This window comes from Vigna unguiculata, chromosome 7 (genome assembly GCF_004118075.2).
Source record: "Vigna unguiculata cultivar IT97K-499-35 chromosome 7, ASM411807v1, whole genome shotgun sequence".
NCBI lineage: Eukaryota > Viridiplantae > Streptophyta > Magnoliopsida > Fabales > Fabaceae > Vigna > Vigna unguiculata.
Window position 1 is genome coordinate 35,335,323 of NC_040285.1, and position 20,863 is coordinate 35,356,185.

A 20,863-nucleotide genomic window follows, 5' to 3' on the forward strand; every position below is an offset into this window, starting at 1 on the left:
TCGTATGTAAAAAGGTTATATATATATATATATATATATATATATATATATATATATATATATATATATATATATATATATATCAATCTTTTATTGTAGAAAAATTAAAATTGTAATGACATAATTAATTAAGAAAACTTAAAAGTATTTATCTTTTCTTAAGAATCCTTGATACTATATAAGTTATGGTCTACATTTAATGCATGTTATGATATTCAATTTTCTTGTTACTTGCACTTACAGAGATCAATCTTAACTAACTTAACTCTTTTAAAAACTAATAAAAGCTATTGTAATATTTAATGAAAAGATAAATATCATAGGATAAATTCAATGAAACTTAATTATGTGATGATGACATTGATTTATTGGCTAAGATATTGCATATGTTCATGTAATTGATAAAAGTAAAAATAATTGATAATTATTATGAGTGAAAAAAAAAACATTATTTTTTAATTAAACCATTTTTTTACTACAATTTTTAAGTGTTGAACTTTTTATGCAATGGATAAAATCATATATCAATATTATCTTAGACAAAATAACCATTAATTGGTAATGTGACATGAATGAGACATGTTGATCAATGACAACACCAAGTGAGTTGTACTTGCACAGAGTAAAGTAGTTATTAAATATTTTGTTGGGATTCATTAATTGAATTTATGTCTCGTATTTTATTTTATTCTATTTTTTTTACAAATCAAAATTTAAATAATTCATACAAACTAACATTAGTGCGTTGAAGGAATTTGACATCAATTTTTTTTTATCATTATAGTTGGGTTCTATAATTGAAGTATATATAGATGAGGTAAAAAAGGGAAAGTTTAAAATTCGATTCTCAATTGAAACCTCCGGTTCATAAATAGATTTCGATTGGCACACAACTGAAAAATAAAATAATTAATAAATATATAAATAAAAACAATAGGTTTTTGCCAAACAGAAACAAGAACAAGGATGAGAGTAAGAACGAGAGAGACCAAGACCAACCACTCAAACATGAACAACCAATCAGGACAATAATAATGATATGGCAAATCAAAAACATGAACCTACAATGTTACAATCCCCTAATGCTAAAAGATGACAATGATTACCAATACAACGACGACACCAAAACAAGAAGAAAAACAACATCGGGAGAAGGAAGAGAAAAATAAGAACGAAAGAAAAAGATAAACAATAAATGAGAAGGGAGATAAATAATAATAATAATAATAAAGACGAAAATGAACCTCGACAAATATTATAATGCAAAAAAACATGAAATTGCAACGATGATAAGAAGAATGCAGCAACATTGTGCAACAGGACATTTCGCGGCTTGTACAATCTCACAAACTTATCATGTGCCAATGATTATAGGCTTCAATTATTGGTTAAACCAAAACCTATACCTAATTCACAAGTATAGTCTTTCAACACACGTGACAATTTTGAAAATATTTGCACAACTATAAACTTTAATTTTAAAGTAAATGAAGCGTAATTGATATAGTATTCGGTTCTTCAAAGAACTGAAGCATATAATTGTACAAATAAATTAAAAAATGTCACCAAGTTTGAAATGCTTCATTGACAAAAATTGAACCTTATTAAATGAAGTTAAATAATTTTTTGCACTGATATAATATTTCTTATGTCTAGGTTAACTAATTTATATGCCTACATTGTTTACATAAATATCAGTTAGAGTGTATACATCATTCACAGCTGTATAATGAAAATGAACATATAATTATAATATACTTACATAATCTGTAATTGTATTGCAATGTTTAACACATGATTGATTACCTTATTATTTTAAAGGTATCTTATATGTGTATATACCATGATATATAACATTGTCCACACCTCCAAAAGATAGTATAACTGTTTTATTTTTTATTTTTGTCTCCTTGTCACACCTAACACAAATAAACACCGGAATTATGAAGTACTATAAATAAGAAAAAAAAGTCATATATACATGTTTTTTTCTTGAAATATCTTTAGCTATATGCGTAAGACATGCAATAAATATCTAACGTTTATATCTCTAGTTTTTTGTCATTCTTTTCAAATTAGACTACATGATTATAGTATGTATGGCTGACTTTCCCAACTGTACTTTCTCAATAATCACTAAATACGAATAAAATTTTATAAGAAATGACAAACACCATAGGAGATATTTATGTGTCTCTTCCTCTGATACGTCAACAATAACATAACTACTATTTTTAAAATCTCAATTAAATAGAATTTTTGTCTTTTAAGCAATTTGTTTTACTTAATTTAGTAAGATTATTATTTAATATTTTAAAATCTTTCTGAATACTCACACTACCTTTTAATACTTTTTTATATTGTAATTGAATATACTTAATTATTGGTTTCACTTTAAATGATTTAATTTTGCCTTTGAAGTTCTCATAGTTTAAAAACTCATTTATATCCAATTTCTTTGTTTAAAAACTTGTTTATTGTAAGTTAACAAACTATCCAAAATTGTTTTTTTTTTTTAAATTCCGCATATCTATTCACTCTGAAAAAATTATATTCTTTAAATCAACTCCCCTTTAATTATCGGATTTTTTTTTTTTAGATTCTGAGATAAATAATGTATTCCTCGCCCATAACAAACCACCTTAGTTTTCACTATCCATCTTATATGACTAAACTCGACTAGTTTAATTGAACTACATCTTTTAACACATGTATTTTCATGTTGTCATCAAAATTTAAAAACAACACTACTCATTATTTTTTTATTTTAATTTAAAAGTAACATCCTAGGAGTGACAACGGATTGAGTTGGACAGAGATAATGTCCACTCACAACAACAAAAATTCACTTGTTACCCGCCTCGCTATCCGCACGGATACCTGTTTAAAAAATACCCACAGGTATTTTAAAATCTGCAGGTACCTGTGGATACCCGCAAATATTAAAAAAAATATTTTATAAATATTTAAAATTAAATTTAAATAAAATTACAAAAAATGTAAAATTAAATATAAATTTAATTTAGTTTAATAAAATGTAATTTTAATTTTAATTTTAATTAAATTTAACTTAATAAAACATAAATTTAATTGTTTACAGGTAACGGGTACCCGCAGCTATGGATAGTATGATACCCGCATCCGACTTGTTATAAGAGATATTAAAATACCAGCTACCCACGAATACTAACTACACATCACAAATTTTATCCGCTGATACCCACGTGTACATGATATTTTTGCCATCTCCTTCTTTCCTCTCAATAGTAAGATATATTTTCAAATTTTCAAATTAATATTTGATATTTTGGAAATTTGCATCTATCTTTTTATAAGGTCACTTAATTAAAATCACACTTACACTCAATTATAAAATAAATACGCATTTTTATTATATTTTTAGTAAACTAATGTTTATATATATTTTAAATTTAAAATTTATCTTTAGATTTTTTAAATACTAACATTTTTTATATTTTCACTAAAACGAAATTTATCTTCTTTATTTTTTGTAAATAAAAATAGAATGATTTAACTACCAGAAATTATTTTCTTATTCTAGTAATTTTAGAAAGGAACGTCTCACACATTTATAAGATGAACTATGGAGTGGGGAATCATATATTTTATAATTATTTATTCGTTTAATATTTACATAAATTTCTAAAAAAACAAATTTTTATATTTTATAAAGAAGTTAATATTCAGGGAAAAATGATTGTTTTATTATTTTTCATAATGCATTCTTTTGGAAGTCTCTGTTCCGAAATCTAAGGTCGAAAAATATGAAACCAAACAAAACGAAACGAGCAGTAGTTCATGCTTTCTCGACATACTTCATGCTCAACAATTTCAAATCACTACCATCACCATCATCAAAATTCGATGAAATATTTCTACTTTGATTCTTGACGGAGAAAAACCACAGGGAAAGAAAACTATCAAAGAAGGAAAGACAAGTTTTCAAAGAAAAATGCCGAGGAAAATGGGTCAACCTTATAGGGGGTGCAGGAAGCATAATCTTTTGATATTCTTCCATCTGTTTTTGGTCAAGGTCATTTCTTCCCGTACTTTTATAATTTCAACTTGCACCTCCATAATCTTTTTTATTCAATATGTAAAATTATATTTTAAATTATGCATTTTAAAATATAAAATTTATATCACTTTTTATTGTATAATTCATAATACAATTTTTATATTTTGAATTATATTTATCAAAATGCAATTTTATATTTCAAATTATACATTCTAAAATATAAAATAAAATATATTTTAAATTATATAATATATTTCAAATGTAAAATTTATGGTGTAAATGACAAAAATAAAAAAATTTATGAGAGTTTCAGAAATAAGTTTCCCGTAACGAGCTAGGAAAGGCAGAAGTCTCTTAGCCCAAATGAAGCCCATATACTGGCCCAAAGCAAGCCAATTTTTGTAATTATTTCAATGTCGGTGGTTAAGTTTCATTTTTGTTCTCCCACCACCGCTATCCACGGCGACGACCACTTTGCGGATCGCCGGCAGGGTCCTTAGGCACACCCTCAGCCGAAGTCACCCTTCCAATTCCTAGTTCATCACTGAAGCTGAAGCGTACACTTGATGCGTTGAATCCGCAGGATATCAAGAGCAGAGTTGTTGAATCTTAACCATGAGGAGGTACGGTTCGATAACGCTTCTATGTTGAGTTTCTTTTTGAATTAAACCGTCGATTTTTTTGCTTTTTGTAGAGCTGGCTTCCACAGGCAGCATGGGAGGCACGCTGGAGGCTCAGGAATGAAAGGAATGATTGTGAAGTTATCTCTTGCTGCTGTAGTGCTCTTGATCTGCACGCTCTCCTTGTTTTTCTCCTCAACAGGAACTTCGAATGTTCAATCCAGCTATCGCTCCGAGGTTCTTGCAAATTATTGAGTTCATATTATTTACTCGCTGAACGTATTAATCGAAGAAAATTCGTTCAGCATCTTTATACATTTTCTTTTTGTGAAATGAAATTTGTACTTATATGATGTTATTAGACGATTTGTTATTCATATTTCGTTCGGTGTTAATCAGATCCATGTAGAAGAGCTATGGAGCAACGCTGATTCTGGCGGTTGGCGGCCATCGTCTGCTCCGCGAACTCATTGGCCTCGTATCTATCTAATCTTGTAGTTACAGACTATTTCTGATACAATAGTGTTTTTTTTTTTCTGGATGTAACGTTCTTGAAGTTTCTGACGCTGTGTTTTATGTTTTGTCTTAGCTCCTCCGAATGAGAGCAATGGCTACTTGCGCGTTCGATGTAACGGTGGACTGAATCAACAGCGTAGTGCGGTTTGTACCTTTTTGCTCTTACTGTAAACTGTAGTGTACTTTTATGAATTGTGGGGATCATCTGTTGCTTTTTCTTTTGGTTTAGTGCTTTCACTCAAGCTGCAAATTATTTGCATTGCGTCTCTTATTAAGCTTGGTGAATTTAATGCTTCTGATATGATGAGGCTTCCTATGTGTATGGTGGTGGAATTCTGTATATATACTCGTTGATTTTGGTATACTGATACATTATTATTCCAATGTGTAGATCTCTAATGCTGTTCTTGCTGCACGGATCATGAATGCTACGCTAGTGCTACCCGAGTTGGATGCAAACTCTTTTTGGCATGACGACAGGTAACTGTCTTGACGCTTAATTCTTATCTGGTCTCTGAACTTCTACATTCCTTTACTTTTGGATTTGGAATTTTTTTTTTGGGACGAATAAAAAAGATACATTCTTTTTACTCCTTGAACATGAAGCCTTTTAGCTAATTTGTAGTGTCAAATTTGTCCTCCCTTTTTGTTTTAGTGCATCTTTGGTTTTACTTATTTTGAAGAAGAGTGCTAGCAACACTATTTTTAATACATTCCTCCTCAGGAAATCTTCATTATTGGTTAAATTTATTGGAAACTACAAAATCACAAGTACAACTCTTTAAATAAGAAGTAAGACCCAAATTTTTGTGATTTTCAATGTTTTCAATTGATAAAAAATAGATTTTGTTACTAGCATTTTTCTTTTGAAGTAATAATCACTTATTTGTCGCATCTTCGTAAGAGATTTTCGGAAAAACAAGTGATTATTTTCTTGGAAGTGTGTTGGAACTTAAACACAAGAGGAGAACATAACCGAAAAAACTAGTCCACGAGGTGGAAAAGCCTCAAGGCTTAAGTATCACATCAAGTAGCTCATCCTATTCAATATAAGACTCCTAACATTGCCACCCCTTAAGGACCGAAACTACGATGACTTTCACTTTATTGACACTAACTCAATGGTAGTTCTTATCTCTTTGACATGTTTTTTTATCTTTCAGTATTTCGTTTGCACTTTAATCCAACCAATAGGTAGGTCGTCCTTTCGGTACCATCAATTGTTAGGACTTAAGCACCATTGGTAGGACTTAAGCACAAGAGGAGAGTCTGATCCAAAAGTCTAATTCATTAAGTGGAAGAGACTCAAGGGTTAGTACCACTTATAATAGCTCATCATACTCAATATGCTAATCCTAACAGAAAAACTTCCCCAATTATGCGTTTAGTTGAAATAAATGTGCCTTTAGTGGAAGATACGAAAAAGGGGAACTACTTCTCACTATATCATTGAGAATGGTTTAATTGATTCTTAACTTTTTGTGGGTCATGGTCACACTGCACTTAATGGGTTCCTTTCTTTTTTTATTACATGCAGTGGTTTCTATGGTATTTATGATGTTGAGCATTTCATCAAAACACTGAGGTATGATGTTAAAATTGTGGAAAGCATTCCAGAAAATCAGAAAAATGGCAAAAAAAAGAAAATAAAGGCTTTTCAGGTAGGGTAATAATTTAGTCATCAATAAGTAGTTTGAAATTATTTCAATTTTCTGGATGATGTATGTTCAAATGTTATTTTGGCACAGATTCGTCCTCCTAGAGATGCTCCTATAAGTTGGTATACTAATGATGCTTTGAAGAAGATGAAGGAACATGGGGCAATCTATCTTACTCCCTTTTCACATCGCTTGGCTGAAGAAATTGACAATCCTGAGTACCAAAGGTTGAGGTGTAGAGTCAACTATCATGCTTTAAGATTCAAGCCACATATCATGAAGCTAAGTCAATCAATTGTTGACAAGCTTCGAACTCAAGGTCCCTTTATGTCTATACATCTTCGGTTTGAGATGGACATGTTAGCATTTGCTGGGTAAGTTATTTGGGTTGGACTGGACAATTATGTTTACATACTTTATATGGCTATATGTTTTTATTGACTTTAAATGCGACATAAATATTGTGTAAATGTTGTTTTTGTTTTGTACAATATCAAATGTTAAATGCATGTTTTTGTTTGATTTTAAGCAATGGATGTTTATGCCAAAGCTTTATAAAAAAACCATATATAATATCTGTGAGACTTTCCTCGTTATCTTTCTCAGAAACGAGGTACCCAGGACAGGACATAACAGTAATAACAATGATATGATGTGATGCAATGCACACGACAGAGCAGTAATAATCCATATTTATAATACTACTAGTCTGATATGTACTGCAATTGATGATCCAAAAATCTGTTTTTTGGTTCACAGTGAACTCAATCCCTCCTCTCTCAAAAGCTACATATAGAAAGCTTCTTCTAAATTACTTATGTTGAATATGGATGTGATTGCAGATGCTTTGATATATTTACACCCCAGGAGCAAAAGATTTTGAAAAAGTATCGACAAGAAAATTTTGCACCTAAAAGACTTGTCTATAATGAAAGAAGGGCTATTGGGAAATGCCCGTTGACTCCTGAGGAGGTAAACATTAGTTTTGCTTTGGTTGTTCTTTAATTTTTTCCCAGGGTCATTGTTAATAAACTAACCTTTACATGTATGCTGGTGATTACAAATTTCAAATTTGTTTAGAATTATGATATGATTTGAATGTTTCAATTCGCACACTTGAGTGTTTCTCATTGTAGGTTGGTCTTATTCTGCGCGCATTGGGTTTTGACAATTCGACTAGGATATATCTTGCAGCGGGTGAATTGTTTGGAGGGGAACGATTTATGAAACCATTTCGAAGTTTGTTCCCTCGACTTGAGAATCATTCTTCTGTGGAACACTCTGAAGAGCTGGCTGAAAACACTAGGGGATTGGCAGGTTCTGCTGTGGATTACATGGTCTGTCTTCTTTCTGACATTTTCATGCCAACTTATGATGGCCCTAGCAATTTTGCCAACAATCTGCTCGGACATCGTCTATATTATGGCTTCCGTACGACAATCCGACCTGATAGAAAATCTCTTGCCCCAATCTTCACCGATAGGGAGAATGGGCGGACAGCTGGTTTTGATGAAGCTGTTAGGAAAGTCATGCTCAGAACAAACTTTGGAGAACCTCATAAGCGTGTTTCTCCAGAGTCTTTCTATACTAATTCTTGGCCTGAATGCTTCTGCCAAACATCTGCAAAGAACCCTGCAGACAAATGTCCCCCAAATGACATTTTAAATATTATGAATGACGAATTAGAGAAAACAGAGACACACGCTAATTCTACCATATCTTGAACCTAGGTTGTGGCAGTAGACTAATGGTTCTTCAACTCCGAAGTAATGAACTTCTGTGGGCCTAGGGGAACATGAACGAATTCCTATTACTGGAACTCCAGATTTGCAGATGATCATTTTTGTCTTGTACTATTTATTCTACCGAGGGAATGTAGTTAAACAAGAGAGTTCGATATGCTGATTCGAATATTTACATTCTTTAGCTTCTTGTAGACTATAGGAAGAAGATCCCACTGATGGGTAAAGAGATGACTATGTTACCGGGCTTTACTTCTTAGGGAAAAGAAATCAAATTATAAATGTATTTGTTCACTTCTCTGCCTGAGAAAGGTACTCCAAAGTTAACTAGGGAATGATGAAAACTCTGGCAGATTTATTTAGATATTTGGAGTGCTGAAAAAATCAAAATGTGTTAAATTTATGGATTTATTTATCGGACAATGATATTTTAATCTATTTTTTTAACTTATTTCAATTATCACTAGATTTAATAAGTTTGAAATTTTGTCTTATTTCATTCTCGTGGAGTAATAAATATAATAATACTCATTCATGTACTAGTTCCTTTACGGATTCAAATGTTAAATAATTTGTGTGCAAAAGAATAGAAATCACATTAAAATTATTTAATGTTAAAAGAATTGAGAATTTTTTGTATGAAATTAAACATTTAAAATTGAGATATTTTTACGTGAAAAAAATAAAAAAAAATATTAAAGCAAAATTATTCAAATATTTATCTTAATGAAATTAAGGTTTATATTAATACATTATTCTTATTATTTAAAAAAATTAAGAAAAATATGTGATCATATTATTACAAATATGGAAAAAACTGCATCGTATATTTGAGTCAACTTTGTAAATGTTTAACAAATTGAACAATAGTTGAAAAAGATAGAAATATGTGAAAAAAAAAAAACTAATTCAAATGAAATGAAAATATAAAATAAGAGAAAATAATAAATATAAGTTTGTTAGATTATCTAATGAATTATAAGTGATTTTAGTAATTTAAGACAAAAATAGATATAAGAATCCTCATGAGCATAGAAATGAGTATTTAGATGAAGATGAGTAGGGATGGCAATGCGGGTCGGCCTATCCCGCATAAGGCCTGCATATCACGGGTTGGTCCGTTCCGTCTCGTATAATTTATGCGGGCTGCAATTACTGGTCCGTCCTGCACATCACTTGGCCCGTGGGTATGTGGACTGGCCCGTTTTTTTTTTAATTCTTATGATAAAATTTTCAATATTTAAAAATTGGAAAATTTTAAGAAGTTCACAAAATTAAGTCAAGACTTTAGGGGGTTGGATGATAAATTGATAATTCAACATTTTCATCATATTCATATTACGACATACACAATGTATTCTTTAAATTTTAACACGTTAAAAGATACATAATACTTATTTTTTTCAACTATACAAGATTTTGAAACGTTAATGCAAGAGTCCATAAAAAATGTAATTAATATACACAAGTATAGTTTTTTTTTATGCAGGCTTGTGGGCCGACCTGCAGACTTATGTAGGCTTGTGAACTCACTATCTTAATTTGTCCTGCGTTTTTTTCACAAGATGAGACCGATATAAATATTCTTATTCACGACTCCATCTCAATAGTTAGTTTTAAAAATTAGATACTATCCATATATATAGCCATTTTATATCCTGTCAATTTTTGGAGATTTTTTTTTTGTCAAAATTAAAATGAATTGAAACAATATTTACAAAGATAAATTTATTTTTCATTTCTAATTTTACTAGTCCAAATATCTTCCATTATCTTCTAGTTTTACCACGTCAATCTTATATTCTTATATGTGAATTCTTTTTAAGGTAAATTGTTTTTTAAGCCAAAATATCTTTGTAAACTTGGTCAACATTTCACAATTGCAACTAATACTTTAACTTCAGTGTTGCCTTATCTTGTTCATTTTATATAAGAAAAAAAATCATAACAAACAAGTGTTAACATGCCAATGATATATATTATAACTAAACTTATAATGAATAATATACTTAATTATCATTATGTTTTAAATTTTTACTATATATTTTTAATTATAATACAATGAGTACTTTTAACCATTAACAATTTCTTTTTAAAATTCTGAAATTTTAACTTATAAATAAAAATAAAATAAAAATGTTAACATATTAATACCATGCAAGAAAATCAAACAAGAATAAGAAATCTAATTCAAAATGATTGAATTATTATTTTTAGTTAATCACAGCCGTAGTGAGTAAAATATACATCCAAAGTATAGAAGAAGAAAAGTATGTAAAATGTCTAATCAGAATATAAAGTCTTGATATCTAAGCTGTGTATTTTAATTAGTAATTATAAGCTTATTGAATTACAGTATTAGGTGATTTTAAACTAAAATTTAACTAAAATAGTTGAAGGGAAAGACGCAGGCAGGGAAATCGGTCAATTAATTTTCCACGTGGCGAAAATCAAGATGGGGTCCGATGAATAATTCTTGGCCGTTCTTTCTGCAATCGAAATACTATGTTCAGTAACCTTCTTGGCAAAAATCATGGGAAGGGTCAAAAAAGCACTTCACAGTTAGATTCACATGTTGAATCTCAAGATAAGTGTTCCTTCGTACATGTGGCATCTATGTGTCCTATCTCAATTAAGAGACTCTCTCTCATAAATCATCACTTCACTAATCACTCACACATAGCACAGCATCGGTGTCTCTCTTGCTCTCAGAAAACAACTCAGAACAATATTTCCTTCACACCCATCAATGGCTTTCTCTTCTAAACTTGACAACTTCATCCTCTCTGCCTACAAATCGCAAAACTCCACTGCCCCACTTTCAAAAATTCAACCTTCCTCATTTCTCCCATGTCCTTCTTCCTTGAAGCCTCAAAAGCTTCCCTTCAGAGTTCGCTACGATTCAACCATCCGAGCCACGTCAGCACCCTCATCCCCTTCCACAGCCATTGCCGAACCTGAAGGCATTAAGGTTTTTTCTTTATGCATTGTCCCTTGTGTTCATATTAATGCTCTAAAGTTCTAAAATCTAACATTTTCTTTTATATTTTTGTTGTTGCAAGATTAACTCGATTCCAACCAAACCCTTTGAGGGGCAAAAGACTGGTACTAGTGGGCTTCGGAAGAAGGTACCTGGCTTGTGGGGTTTTAGTTTCCTTGTTTAGTTGAGCAATGGAACACCACCAGTAATCTAAAGCGGTGAAATTGAAGCATCTCATCGCTCATTTTCTGCATACAGTAACTTTGTTTGGGCTGCATGGATCAAAGTGATCAATTAGACCCTTCTTTGATTTTCTTTATTCCTGGTTTGCTTATGCTCCATCAGAAAGCTTGTAGCATATGAAACAAAGTCTTAATGTTGGATGTCCCCTTTTTTTTGTTAATTATATTTTCAGGATGCTATGTTGCTGTTTCTCTTTACTCCATTAACACATAATTAGTTACTCGTTATTTTTCTCTTTAGTAAACACTGGTTTGATAGCCTTTTCCGTGTATTGATTATTTTTCTTTTCATCGTTGTTTGAAAATTGGTTATTAACTGGCTGTAGCAAATTGGAAAGCTATTAATAAAGGAACACAGTTATAAGGAAGCATTGAGTGTGGGAGTAATGTTTTTCTTACAACTACATGCATATTTGTTTTGTAGGTGAAAGTGTTTATGCAAGAAAATTACCTTGCAAATTGGATCCAGGTTTGTAGAATTTTATTTAATGTATGATTGTTTGTGATTTATGGATTTTGCTTTGAATTTAAATGAACATCCTGTCCATCTGTAGGCCCTGTTTAACTCATTGCCTCCGGAGGATTACAAGAGTGGTTTGTTAGTGTTGGGAGGTGATGGTCGATACTTTAACCGGGAAGCTGCACAGGTAAACCTTTTTGAATGTCACAATAGTAATCATATCTAAACTTTGTATTTAAAGAATCATTTTGTTTCTTATTTTTACCCCCGTTTTTGGTGCATTACAGATCATAATCAAAATTGCTGCTGGAAATGGTGTTGGAAAAATTCTGGTTGGAAAGTAAGAATCTTAATCAGTTGATTTTTCCAATTAATTTTCTTCCAAATCAAGAGCTCTATTAGTGAATGGAATCATTAGGCTAAAACAGCTTTTTTGGGTCAGTGTATGAGTTATTGTTCAATGCACAATTACTTCTGTGGCGGTGTTAATAGAAATTGAGTATTTCTTTTTCTTCCAAATGCAGGGAAGGTGTTTTGTCAACACCAGCTGTTTCTGCAGTAATAAGAAAGCAAAAGGCAAGCCAGTTAAACTTTTTTCTCCTGGAATATTTTGGCGTATAATGAGCATAACCTTTCTAGCTCATTTGCTCATTTCTTCTGATTTCCTTAAATTTTATCAGGCAAATGGTGGATTTATTATGAGTGCAAGCCATAATCCCGGTGGTCCTGAATATGATTGGGGTATTAAGGTGACTTTCTTTTATAGTTACTCTAATGCATGAAGTTGTCATTGATCAAATTGTGCATTGACAAGTGCTGATGGCTACTCCTGAAGTTACTATATTTTAAACTTTGGTGAGGACATTGGTTGATACTCTGAAAAACCTTTGATTCAGAGGGGTCACTCTGGTTTTCTTTATTGTGGGGGTGTGTATGGATATTATGCTTGGGGATTGGTAATTTGGTATTCCATATGCATTCTTGCAGGTTTGTGGAAGAGTAATTTTTTCAGAAGATGTTTGTGGCCAATTTCTAAGACTGTGTGTGAATCTATCAGTCTGTGTGTCTAATAAATGGATTTGCTATTCCAGTTTAATTACAGCAGTGGACAACCTGCACCAGAATCCATCACTGACAAGATTTATGGAAACACGCTGTCGGTAAGTGTCCCATTATTATTCAAGTAAGACTTACTATTCTGATCCTACATTCTGTTCTTTAAAATTTTTGACTTGTACCTAGGTTGTATTTTTGTATGATGAATTAATCTTGATCTTATAATATTGTATCATTACTAATTTAGTGATGTCTTATATAAAGAATTAATTTGTCTAAAGCTTTTACATACCATATCAATTCCTGATTAATTGTCGTTTACACCTCGTGTCTAGAACGCTGTTACATTACATGTCAGTCTTGTTGTACGTTTTCTGTAAAATCTCTTTAAGTCCTAATAGTCTTCATTGCAGCATGATATTACTACATGATTAACAACTGGCACATAGCATATCATCTGTATTGTGTGTATCTCTATATGTAAATGCTCCTAATAGTTATAAAATGATTTGGAAGTGACATTAGTAAGAATACTATCTCCCAGAGGAAGAGTCCTTTCCTATTATCAATGATAAAGTGTTTTAGATACTGGGTTAAATGTTTTATGTTGACGCAGATCTCTGAGATAAAGATCGCTGATGTTCCTGATGTTGACTTATCCAAAGTTGGGGTTACGAAGTTTGGAAGCTTCAGTGTGGAAGTAATAGACCCAGTCTCTGACTATCTGGAGCTACTGGAGGTGAAAATAATTTGTTTGCATCATTATAACCTTTCAGTTACATTCCATTATAATCTATAGAATATTTCACTTGAACTAGATCCCAGTCTTGTGTTTTTTTATTTAATTTATTTATTCGTTTGTTATATTCCTTGCAGACAGTATTTGATTTTCAGCTAATCAAAGGACTTCTTTCACGTCCAGATTTTAGGTAGTCATTTTGTCCCCTAAATATTGCAAATATTGGGTTATTTGGGGTTCCATGTTGCTTTGAATTTTGTTTCTTTCAGTGTACTTGTTTATCTTGGTCTTAGATGGTGAAGTCATTCTACAAATAATAGGTTTGTACATAGTTTGCTTTGTCCCACAAGTTAGATTTTCCCAATTATGGATGTTATTTTTCTTATTTTCTTAATATAGAGTAGGGAAATCCAACTCAAGAGTCATGGCTGGTTATAATGTTTAGGCTTTATGAGAATCCCGCAGTATTTAAATTTATTGTGTTTTATTTTAGGTTTATATTTGATGCCATGCATGCAGTTACTGGTGCTTATGCTAAACCCATCTTCGTTGATAAACTTGGTGCAACTCTGGTATGGTCCTCCACTCCTCCTCCTTTAAATTCTTATAAGCAGACTGAAAAATATATTTCTCTATATTATTTCATATGAGAAGAAATACATTATAGAGAAAGAAGGATGAAAATGGAAAATAGAACGATAAATAACATATTTCTGAATCAACTAGGAATCTACAAATTACAGGAATAAAATGACAATAGAAATAAGTTGACTGTAATCATTCCAATTAATGAGATATCGTGATTCCCATAAAATTTTCGGATGAATTTGTAACTCTCCCTTTGCTATTGGGGAATAGGTATTAGTCATTCCTAACATTGTCAACATTAGACTCAAAATTTGATTTTAACAAAGCCTTTATGAGCACGTTACTGCCTGTAATTTTGTTTGAATGTAGTGTACGGTAAATGTCTGATTTTAACTAAAGTTTTTTGGGAAGTGTGAGAGGCTGATCAACCTTTTTGTAGTGGTGCATCTGTTAAGCAAGGGGGCTGCACCTGGTTTTCACCTGTGAAGTACAAACATTGATCCCATATGAACAGAGTATAGAGAAAATTATTTCATCTTTGTATTACTTAGTTTCAGTAAAGATACATTATAAAGAAAGAAAACGAAAAACGAAATGATAAATAGGATATTCCCATAGTTAACTTGGATTCTTAAAATTACAGGAATGAAATAAAAGTAGGACTTTGTCCTCCTTCCAACGAGTGAGATTCCTTGATTGTTGATTTCCACCATCTATTAGGGTCTGTACAGATTTATATGAAGTTATTGATATTGGGTGTTAATTATGTAATGTAGGATTCAATTTCAAATGGAATTCCTTTGGAAGATTTTGGACACGGCCATCCTGATCCTAATCTAACGTGAGTTTAGTGCTTTATTTCTTTGCATTTTGTTTTCATACATAAGAACATTAGTTCTGATGGTAATGTTTCCTGAGCAGATATGCAAAGGACCTTGTAAACATTCTGTACGCTGAAAATGGACCTGATTTTGGAGCTGCCAGTGATGGTATGTGAGATCAATGCAGTAGCCAGCTTATTATTAAGTGGCTAAACATTTTTTAGTATATGTGTCTCAATTGTGAAATAGCCTTGGAAACAAGTATTGTTACTGCCTTCTGACCCTAGCCGGTTGTTTTTGGTACTTGATTTTATAAGACTGATTGTTGATTAACACCTTAGAGGAAATAATTAAATCTCTTAATTGTCATTATTATTTTTTTAAATAAATTGTTTGTTTGCAGATATTCAGTAAAAGAATTCTTGCCTGTTGTTGATTTGGTTTATTAATGACCACTGTTTGTGGAGGTTGCCTTAGTTGCTTTGCTTTATTTTGGAATTTTTTTTCTGTGTCCTGTTATACTTGAATTGAAAATAAAAAATTGATGCCATCCTTTTATAGTTGCATTGTGTCCTTTTTGTCTCTATTTTAAGATGCTTCCTGCTTTGCATGTTTGCTCTGTTTTGGATTCATGATAGTTTTGCAACAAATTCTTGTCGATCAGTGTTTGTGTCAATGTGGTGGGAGCAACAGGACATAGGACAGGGGAATGCTTAGATTTATTAACGTTTTGGTTCAGTTTATTATAAAAAAAAATACCCACTTTGTTTAGGATCTAATAGGTTTATTTTATGGTTGTGTTGGATCAGTTTTAAGGGGGCGTTGTGAACAGTACATGTGAATTTGTAATTTTAGGCTAGATGGATTTATGAGAAAACCCATGAGAAGGTGAGAGTTACAAAAAAAGAATATCTTAATTCTGTTTACCAAATCTGTTAAGAATACATAATTTCTAATTCATCTGAAGAAAATATTCTCTTGGATGACATGATCCAGTTTGATGTTATGTATAGTCAAGTTATTTAGGCCATTTTAGAAGTAAAACTACTTTGCCCTTATAGAAAGGGGATTGAAATGATTGAACAAGGGCATTCATTTGTACTATGTTAAATCATTCTAGGGATACTAGCTTATGCAATTATTGTAGATTACATTGTTGGGGAAGTCCAATCTTCTCTTTATAACCTTGACTCAAGTCCTCTATGCAATTGAAATATTTTCAATTGTATTTCTTACACATTCTGATAAATCAGTACTGATACATACTACCCCAATTCTAGCCTTTGAGTATATTGGGAAAAGTTTTTTCATAAACACTTCTCAGAAAGAAAAATAAGAAAAAAAATTGAAATTAGTTTTTTCATAACCAAATTTGTAAAAGTTTTTCATTTAGCTTCTCTAATTTTTTATTTTAACTTCTCCATAGGCTAATTTTAAACTGATGGAGAAACTCATTTCATTTTCTTATTTTTCTTCCCGAGTGCTTGTGAAAAAGCTCATTCAAACAAGCTCTTTGTCTGGAAAATACAAATGGAAATTAGCAATATTTGGGTAAACATATCACCACATTATTTCAACTTTTACTCTCTCTTTCCATCTTTTGTTGAATATAACCAAAAATTTTAAGCTAAACGTTGTATTTGTGGTTCAAGTGTTGGCATGGTTTATAACATGCCACTTTTTAGACATATTGCAGATGTGGTTGACGTATGCTTGAGCAACAATGTTTTGCTAGTCTTTGTGTGTGTTTATTCAATGGGATTCATATATTTCAATCTTTGTTCAGGGGATGGTGATAGAAATATGATTCTGGGAAGAAGTTTCTTTGTAACTCCTTCAGACTCCGTAGCAGTTATTGCAGCCAATACAGAAGCAATTCCATACTTCAAGAATGGCGTGAAGGTTGAAATTTTATGCACAAATTATTATGAATTTGACATTGTAGAGCACAAGTATGGACATTCTGTGTTTTAATTGCAGGGTCTTGCTCGATCAATGCCGACAAGTGGTGCTCTTGATCGTGTTGCTGAAAAACTGAACCTCCCTTTCTTCGAGGCAAGTTTTATTTCTTTTTTAAATTTCTTCCTATGAAATAAGTTTCACATATATTTAAACATTGTTCTCAAATAACAAAAGATGGACCCTGGATTCAGGTCCCCACTGGTTGGAAATTTTTTGGGAATCTTATGGATGCTGGGAATTTGTCAGTTTGCGGGGAAGAGAGTTTTGGAACAGGGTCTGACCACATTCGTGAGAAAGATGGCATCTGGTAGATATTCCACAATTCTATTTTTTAGACTAGCTTCTTCGATGTATCTTGAAATTATTAGAATTCTGAAAGACACCTGCATCTGAGACCAACAACGTCATTGTTTTCCTCGAATTTTTGTCAAGAATAGAACTTAATCAAATTGCTTAGATGTTTCTAATGTTGTGGCCCTATAAAACCTAAAACATGTAATACATTTTATGCTTCAACTGGGACAACCTCAAAAGGTTAAGATCATACGACAAAAAATAATACACGTTATATTTTTTATTGAGAAACAGCACCACAAGAACGTAACAAACTTGATCTAAGGTATGTCTTATGCATAATCGTCTGTCTTATCTAAATGCTTTCCAATTACAGGGCTGTCTTAGCTTGGCTTTCTATTATTGCACATCGTAACAAAGACAAGAAGCCAGGGGAGAAATTGGTCTCTGTATCCGACGTCGTGAAGGAGCACTGGGCAACTTATGGAAGGAATTTCTTCTCTAGATATGACTACGAGGTTGGAGTTCAATTTTGTAACACATTCTGAGGTTGTTTAAGTGTAATGTTTCTTTGTTTTAACAAATCTAGGTCCTTGTATAGGAATGTGAATCTGAAGGTGCCAATAAGATGATAGAATACCTACGAGATATTATAGCCAAGAGCAAGGCCGGTGATAAGTATGGTAAGTTTCAGGAATCACTTTCTTTAAATTTTTCCAATACTCTCCTGGCTATTTTTTAAGTGTTGAAAGTATTCATCTTCAGGAAGTTATGTCCTTCAGTTTGCAGATGATTTTACATACACCGATCCTGTAAGTTTTACATCGTGTACATTTGTATCAGATTCATTTTTTTCGTTTTTAGTTCATGGACAAGCTACCACGATTCACAATTTCCTTGCAATTGTTCGGTTCTGATCTTCTTTACATGTGCAGGTAGACGGAAGTGTGGTATCAAAACAAGGCGTTCGGTTTGTTTTTACAGATGGCTCAAGGATTATATATCGTTTATCGGTACGTGTCATCTGTTTCTTTGTCCACATTGTCTCTTTCAAAGTAGTTGAATCCATATTGGAAATTTATGCGTAAAATTAAATTAATCACAATGTTTTCTTTTACAGGGAACTGGTTCTGCAGGAGCAACTGTTAGAGTATACATCGAACAGTTTGAACCAGATGTTTCTAAACATGATGCTGATGCTCAAATTGCCTTAAAACCATTAATAGGTTATTTTCATTTACCAAGATAAAATATAGTAATATCAATTACTCGCTCTATTTTCCATGCAATTAATTTCTCTTATTATTGTACAGATTTGGCAATATCCGTGTCAAAGCTCAAAGACTACACAGGGAGGGAGCAACCTACTGTGATCACATAATGGACAATTTCACCACCACTTAATCAAGTTGTGATGTGTACCAAGATGTGCTCTAAGTTGAGTTCATACGCAGGTTGTTTGTTACACGCGTATCCATATCAGAGCTCGCTCGAGTTCAGAAGCATATGGTTGTTCAAAAATTTTGGAGCGATAGGTCCCTTGTAAAATATAGTACGTCTTCTGTTTATGTGCAAAAAATGATGCACCGTTGTGCGACAAATCAATAATAATGATAATGGTTTTCTGCTCTAAGTAGCTAATCTTTTCAAAGTTATGTCCCATTTCTAAGTTGAGAAACTGGAGTTTGTTACTTCTCAAGCAGAATAACAATACCAGATATGTTCCAAGCTTCTTTTTCTGTTACAATTGGTGACCTCGTTGATTCCTTAGGTCTATAGGATGCCCAAAAGTATGCATGTTATTGTCAAGAATATATTTTTTAGCACTTAAGATGAAAGCAGAGACAAGACCCCCTAAGATGTGAAGGTTGTCCATAGCGATATAGATGTCCATTACTGTTTTCTTGGTCATGAATTTGCTTTGTGTTCTGAGTGGCATCTGACAGTGACAAATCACTGCTTTTCACCCTGTTAATCCCAGCAAAAAGGAAATAAAAGAAAACTATGCATTTTTGGACCATATGTTCATGAGCAGATGGACTTTGGTGAGATTTGAAGTACGTTTCAAGTGAAAGTCAAATGCAGAGGTGATTCCTCAAGATCGTTTTCTGGAGCATTTTGAATTCTATTGGCATATAATAAAGATAAAACTTACACAAAAATTTAGAAGTGTTTTTGGTAATCAGAATTGACGTTCAATTTTGAAATGTTATGGATACTTTATTATACAGTTATTAAAATAAAAGTTGAAATCTTATTATTAGACAATAACATGAAGATACTGATAGAACTGTGTTTAAACTTTGTCCTATTAATAAAGACAACGTTGGACAGCAACCTAGCATCATCCTAGTGAAGTTATATTTGGTTTAAGGCTATTGCATTGACCGCATAATGTGGTTATAACTTTGAAAGACATGATGAGGTGGTGCCATGTGATGAGACAAGGTTGTCACGTGTATCTAGCAATCCCATTGGTGATGGTTGATTTGATGAGAGGTTATGTGGGAACCCAGTGTACTCCTAAGACTAAGAGATTCACATCAGCATGCTTGCAAAGCCAGAGGCAGTAACTGTAAGTTATACAACAAATTCAATGTATCCGCTCTAAATTTACCTTTTTGGCTATCACACTCAAACTGTTTTTAGATCAAACCAATCACCTGTAAAACAGATATGAACTGTTGAATCCAGAGAATACAGATTTGGTCTATGAAAGTTTGTTAACAGAAGTAGCAAGAAATAGGCCACATAGTTGGGTTGAGTAACTCTTGATCATGATTTGGGAGTACATGACTGTTAAATCCGTCTGGAATAAAGACAAATTGAAGTTGTTGATATCGTAAATGATAAAATTTTGAAGTTTGAAGGAATATGGAGTGTTGGAAGTTGCATGATGCATAGGAAAATTGTTGAGACATATTAGATAAAGAGAGTGGCATATTGTTGATGGAACAGGTAATGGGCATGGAGATGATTATCTGTTAAGATGGGATAATAGGGACAAATAGTTTCTTCTCTCCATTTGCAAATGGGACGAGACAGGGATCATGTTCTTGCTCTCCACCCCATTTACCTTTTTTTTTCTTTTTAATTATTTCATATACTTTTTTCAAATGTTTTCAGATTATTAGATGCTCCTTCAG

General features: G+C 32.2%; 1 protein-coding gene across 1 annotated transcript; it reads left to right on the forward strand.

Moving 5' to 3' along the window:
• The first annotated feature begins 4,402 nt into the window (after positions 1–4,402).
• Positions 4,403–19,454, forward strand: LOC114191412 (phosphoglucomutase, chloroplastic). The gene is made up of 31 exons (XM_028080584.1): positions 4,403–4,662; positions 4,734–4,896; positions 5,059–5,137; positions 5,249–5,319; positions 5,567–5,655; positions 6,713–6,836; positions 6,924–7,207; positions 7,676–7,805; positions 7,970–8,551; positions 11,259–11,546; positions 11,638–11,703; positions 12,222–12,266; positions 12,352–12,444; positions 12,545–12,597; positions 12,782–12,833; positions 12,938–13,006; positions 13,349–13,417; positions 13,930–14,052; positions 14,190–14,242; positions 14,546–14,624; positions 15,417–15,481; positions 15,562–15,629; positions 17,248–17,363; positions 17,442–17,516; positions 17,615–17,730; positions 18,094–18,235; positions 18,319–18,400; positions 18,483–18,529; positions 18,653–18,730; positions 18,838–18,943; positions 19,031–19,454. Exons 1-31 carry the CDS (start codon positions 4,655–4,657, stop codon positions 19,096–19,098), a joined length of 3,483 nt encoding a protein of 1,160 aa, XP_027936385.1. The 5' UTR covers positions 4,403–4,654; the 3' UTR covers positions 19,099–19,454.
• Positions 19,455–20,863: the final 1,409 nt, after the last annotated feature.